We start from the raw sequence: 5,121 nt of genomic DNA, 5'->3' as shown, positions 1-5,121 counted from the left end.
CATTCCTCAGACATTAGATCCGGACAACGCTTGGTCTTTCTGACTTGGTTCTCATTCTGCCTCCCAGTCTCTGCAGGCAGAGGCGTGCAGAGGCGTCCAGAGGCGTGTTACTGTATTCGCACAGTCTTTGCACGTCTCTGCACGTATACAAATTTGGCCACACAACACCACACATAAACATTAAAATGGTTTAAAATCCAACAAAAATACAATTATGAAAAGTATACTAATCCACAAAATTATACAAGGACATTATCCACATTGGCTTTTACCTATAAAAAACAATATCCAGTTTAACAGGAGTCGAAATAAGAAAAAAAAAAAATATATATATAGGCATGTTACCCATTAGCTTATAAGGAACCAACACGTCAGCAGATCTGGCAGTAATTCGTTGGAAATAAGACGGGCAACACAATACAAAATGGGCAAACGGCGAAGAGCCCTAATGAAGGCTAAACAATTAGGACAGAAACAACATCAACAAATAGAGAAACCGGCAAAGGAAATTAATGAAAGTCCGTCAGAGAAGAATACTGAAGAAGGAGCCGAGAAAAATGATGGGCGGCCGGCTCCTGTGGCTCCCGTGGCACCCGTGGCCCCTGAACCTCCTGATGATCCTGATGTTCAAGAGCCTCCATCCAAGTTACCAACACCGCCATTCAGCCTAATGAACAAAGTAAGTAATTTCTCTCTCTCTCTCTATGTTGACGTTGACTACATATGAATAATTACATAACCAATCCTATATAATTTCCAATACACGGAAAACTGGTGGACTTTGTTGCTAAACATTTTTTCCCCAGGCCGGACGCTCCAAGTATGATTACAGAAAAAGACAGAACAAAAGAGCGGTAAGTATACAAAATTCATTTAATGGTGTGCTGTGATATTGATTTGTTTTGATTTGCGTTATAAGATGCCAGTTTTTTATTTTTTTAAGTAAATGATTTATTTTTCAGCACGCAAAGGATAAAGCAGAGAAACTGCAACGCCCCCCCCCAAAAAAAAAACTCTGTATATTAATTGTAATTAATGGAATAAAGTATTTTGAATTTGAATTGAATGTATATATATAAACCAAATAAAAATAGATGAATAAATTAATAGACATGTCTCCTATTAGCTTATAAGGAACCGACACGTCAGCAGATCTGGCAGTAATCCGTTGGATATTTGACCGTTAACATCTCCTCTTCAAGTCGAAGGAAATGGGCAAGAAACGGCAAAGGGCCCCAAATAATGATAAAAAGTTACAAGGCCAGGTAAAGAAAGAAAATGATAAACTGGCAGAGAGACAAATAAATGATGAACCAGCAGAGAAACACATAAATGAACTAGCCGAGAAACATGATGGCTGGCCGGATGAAGAGGCATCACAACACCACACATAAACATTAAAATGGTTAAAAATCCAACAAAAATACAATTATGACAAGTATACTAATCCAAAAAATTATACAAGGACATTATCCACACTGGCTTTTACCTATAAAACAATATCCAGTTTAACAGGAGTCGAAATAAGAAAAAAAAAATATAGGCATGTTTCCCATTAGCTTATAAGGAACCGACACGTCAGCAGATCTGGCAGTAATCCGTTGGATGTAAGACCGGTAAGATCTCTTCAAGTCTAAGCATTAAAATGGGCAAGAAACGGCAAAGGGCCCCAAAGAAGGATAAAAACTTACAAGGCCAGAAAGAAAATGATAAACTGGCAAAGCAAATAAATGATGAACCAATAGAGAAAAATACAAATGAAGTAGCCGAGAAACATGATGGCCGGCCAGCTCCTGAGGCTCCTGAAGTTCAAAATCAAGAAGAGCCACCGTCAAAAGTACAGACACCACCATTTCGGAAAATGATCGAAGTAAGTAATTTCTCTCTCTCCCTCTTTCCCTCCCTCCCTCCCTCTCCCTCTCCACAAAATTATACAAGGACATTATCCACATTGGCTTTTACCTATAAAAAACAATATCCAGTTTAACAGGAGTCGAAATAAGAAAATAAAAATATATATATATAGGCATGTTACCCATTAGCTTATAAGGAACCGACATGTCAGCAGATCTGGCAGTAATTCGTTGGAAGTAAGACGGGCAACACCATACAAAATGGGCAAACGGCGAAGAGCCCTAAAGAAGGCCAAACAAATAGCAGGCCAGAAAGAACATAAACAAATAGAGAAACCGGCAAAGGAAATTAATGAAAGTCCGTCAGAGAAGAATACCGAAGAAGGAGCCGAGAAAAATGATGGGCGGCCGGCTCCTGTGGCTCCCGTGGCTCCCGAGGCCCCTGAACCTCCTGATGATCCTGATGTTCAAGAGCCTCCATCCAAGTTACCAACACCGCCATTCAGCCTAATGAACAAAGTAAGTAATTTCTCTCTCTCTCTCTCTCTCTATGTTGACGTTGACTACATATGAATAATTACGTAACCAATCCTATATAATTTCCAATACACGGAAAACTGGTGGACTTTGTTGCTAAACATTTTTTCCCCAGGCCGGACGCTCCAAGTATGATTACAGAAAAAGACAGAACAAAAGAGCGGTAAGTATACAAAATTCATTTAATGGTGTGCTGTGATGATATTGATTTGTTTTGATTTGCGTTATAAGATGCCAGTTTTTTATTTTTTTAAGTAAATGATCTATTTTTCAGCACGCAAAGGATAAAGCAGAGAAACTGCAACGCCCCCCCCCAAAAAAAAAACTCTGTATATTAATTGTAATTAATGGAATAAAGTATTTTGAATTTGAATTGAATGTATATATATAAACTAAATAAAAATAGATGAATAAATTAATAGACATGTCTCCTATTAGCTTATAAGGAACCGACACGTCAGCAGATCTGGCAGTCATCCGTTGGATATTAGAGCGTCCACATCGTTTTGTTAAGTAGGCCTACAGAAGCAAATTTAGTAATATGGTTTTGGATATGTACATCAGTACCCAAGGGGATGGATGACAGGGCGTTGGCATGGGCATTATAACCAGTAGCTGCTTGGTCCTGAATTGAGTGGCGTTCATCTATTTTCTTTGCTATGTCATGCCACTTAGTATCGAAGGCACCACGATGTGTTGGGACCAATGAGTGGAGAGGACGGCCCAATAAGACCATAGCAGGTGAGAGACCGTCAGGACATGGTGTGTTACGAAGCTCAAGTAGGCCATTTGTAAAGTCTTCATTACTGTAGAGGTCTCCTGTTGGAGCTGTTTTGGCAATAAGATGCTTCATTACCTTCACATGGGCTTCTGGATGCCCATTAGATTGTGGATAATGGGGCGTTGACATATTGTAATGAACATGCCATTTCTGTAAGAATTTCTGGAATTCCTGTGATGAAAACTGTGGGCCTCCATCGATGCGTAGACGGGTGGGGACGCCCAATTGACCAAACCATTTCCTGAAAGCACATATGGTGCTACGACTTGATGTGTCTCCTTGATACCAGTGAACTTCTGACCAACTTGAATAGCGATTTGCATAAACCAGGTATGATTTACCAGCATGGCTAAACAAGTCCGCTGATACGGATTCAAATGGACGTGTAGGTGCTTGTTCACGCATAATTGGTTCCTTCTGCAAGGATGGCTGGAGAGTCTGGCAAGTGTGGCAAGCTTCAATTGTCGTGGCAATATCATTGGTAATGCCAGGCCACCAGACAGTTTGGGCTGCTCGTCGCTTTGTGGCTTCTATGCCACCATGTGCACTGTGGAGACAAGATAATATTTCTTTTCGGATAATTGCAGGAATGACAATATGATGGCGGTAAAATACAAGACCATGATCATGTGTAAGATCGTCCTGAATTTTCCAGTATGACAAAAGGTCAGTAGGTAGATTTGACTTGGATGGGAATCCACCCGTTACATGAGAAATTAGCTGCTGGTAGACAGGATCTGCAAGAGCAGCAGATCTGATTTCATCAAGGACTGGATCATCGAACTCAGAGAGTTCTGTTGAGGCAGCTAATACAACACTCTGTATAAAACTTGACATTTCATGGTCAATTTGTAAATCACCCAAATCTGGTTGATCCACTGGTGCACGTGAAAGAGCATCCGGTATAGCATGATGTTTGCCCTTACGCCAGACTGCAGTGAATGTATAGCATGCAAGTTTCTCCTTGGGGCGTTGCAGTCGTGGGTTTGTTACAGCATCTACAGTGTAGGCATTTAGTATGGGTATTAATGGCTTGTGATCCAGTACAAGCTCAAACTTGGGTAAGCCTAGAAGGTAAAGTCGACACTTGTGGATTGCCCATACTGCTGCAAGTAATTCTAGTTCTACTGTTGCATAATGTTTCTCAGTGTCACTAAGAAACCTCAAACCGCATTGAATGAGTCACCATTTCTCACCATTGTTGAAGCAAAGCATAGCCAATGCCATTAAGTCGAGAGGCATCAGTCTGCAATGCTGTGGGTAGTTTGGGGTCAAAATGAGCAAGTGTTGGTGTTGACACGAGTACTTCTTTGACTTGCTGGAAGGCTTCTTCATGATCCTGAGTCCATACAAATGAAAGTTTGGGGCTTAAGAGGGGCCTCAGGGTCTCAGCTGCACTTGAGATATTTGGGGTAAAATCTGCCAGCTGGCTAACAAATCCAAAGAAGGAACGAATATCTGTGAGCGACTCAGGGGTAGGGAACTTGGCGATTGCTTTAACCTTTGCTGGGTCAGCTTGAATGCCTTCAGTATCAATGTCGAAACCACAGAAGTGCACATAAGTACTGGCAAAGACAAACTTGTCTTCGTTGATTGTAATGCCATGCTCACAGCATCGGCATAGTATGTCAAAGATGCGTTGAATGTGTGCAGACTCAGGGGTAGGGAACTTGGCGATTGCTTTAACCTTTGCTGGGTCAGCTTGAATGCCTTCACTATCAACGTCGAAACCACAGAAGTGCACATAAGTACTGGCAAAGACAAACTTGTCTTCGTTGATTATAATGCCATGCTCACGGCATCGGCATAGTATGTCAAAGATGCGTTGAATGTGTGCAGAATAGTCATGATCCCATACAAGAATATCAACAACTTTTCCGCAGTTGTCAATCCCTGTAATGGTTAGGTCGCCATGTCAACAGAATTCATCTCCTGATGATACAAATCCCA

The 5,121-nt window shown here is 41.1% G+C and overlaps 2 protein-coding genes across 4 annotated transcripts; both read left to right on the top strand.

Annotated features, from left to right (window-relative positions):
* Window positions 1–424: 424 nt before the first annotated feature.
* LOC147468976 (uncharacterized) lies at window positions 425–2,013 on the top strand. Of its 2 annotated transcripts, XM_086551608.1 has the most exons (3): window positions 425–679; window positions 807–854; window positions 963–2,013. In XM_086551608.1, exons 1-3 carry the CDS (start codon window positions 425–427, stop codon window positions 1,077–1,079), a joined length of 420 nt encoding a protein of 139 aa, XP_086407734.1. In that variant the 3' UTR covers window positions 1,080–2,013. The 2 variants fall into 2 exon arrangements, with proteins under 2 accessions (XP_086407734.1, XP_086407735.1); XM_086551609.1 differs by having other exon boundaries at window positions 807–2,013.
* LOC147468975 (uncharacterized) lies at window positions 930–3,854 on the top strand. 2 transcript variants are annotated; one of them, XM_086551606.1, is made up of 3 exons: window positions 930–2,372; window positions 2,506–2,553; window positions 2,665–3,854. In XM_086551606.1, the coding sequence occupies exons 1-3, from the start codon at window positions 2,115–2,117 to the stop codon at window positions 2,779–2,781; spliced, it is 423 nt and encodes a 140-aa protein (XP_086407732.1). In that variant the 5' UTR covers window positions 930–2,114; the 3' UTR covers window positions 2,782–3,854. The 2 variants fall into 2 exon arrangements, with proteins under 2 accessions (XP_086407732.1, XP_086407733.1); XM_086551607.1 differs by having other exon boundaries at window positions 2,506–2,772.
* The last annotated feature ends 1,267 nt before the right edge of the window (window positions 3,855–5,121 follow it).

The sequence above is a fragment of the Penaeus japonicus genome, unplaced genomic scaffold (assembly GCF_977035675.1).
Source record: "Penaeus japonicus unplaced genomic scaffold, GWHDUDI00000001_assembly GWHDUDI00000025, whole genome shotgun sequence".
In the NCBI taxonomy this organism is placed as follows: domain Eukaryota; kingdom Metazoa; phylum Arthropoda; class Malacostraca; order Decapoda; family Penaeidae; genus Penaeus; species Penaeus japonicus.
The sequence above is the reverse complement of the archived record's forward strand: the minus strand, read 5'-3'. Positions and strand labels throughout refer to the sequence as shown.

What these genes read in the sequence shown, in the direction of transcription:
- LOC147468975 (XM_086551606.1), top strand. Translation starts at nt 2,115, where the DNA reads ATGGGCAAACGGCGAAGAGCCCTAAAGAAGGCCAAACAAATAGCAGGC. An exon ending in CATTCAGCCTAATGAACAAA is followed by an intron (nt 2,373 to 2,505) that starts GTAAGTAATTTC and finishes TTTTTTCCCCAG; the next exon opens with GCCGGACGCTCCAAGTATGA. An exon ending in AAAGACAGAACAAAAGAGCG is followed by an intron (nt 2,554 to 2,664) that starts GTAAGTATACAA and finishes TCTATTTTTCAG; the next exon opens with CACGCAAAGGATAAAGCAGA.
- LOC147468976 (XM_086551608.1), top strand. Translation starts at nt 425, where the DNA reads ATGGGCAAACGGCGAAGAGCCCTAATGAAGGCTAAACAATTAGGACAG. An exon ending in CATTCAGCCTAATGAACAAA is followed by an intron (nt 680 to 806) that starts GTAAGTAATTTC and finishes TTTTTTCCCCAG; the next exon opens with GCCGGACGCTCCAAGTATGA. An exon ending in AAAGACAGAACAAAAGAGCG is followed by an intron (nt 855 to 962) that starts GTAAGTATACAA and finishes TTTATTTTTCAG; the next exon opens with CACGCAAAGGATAAAGCAGA.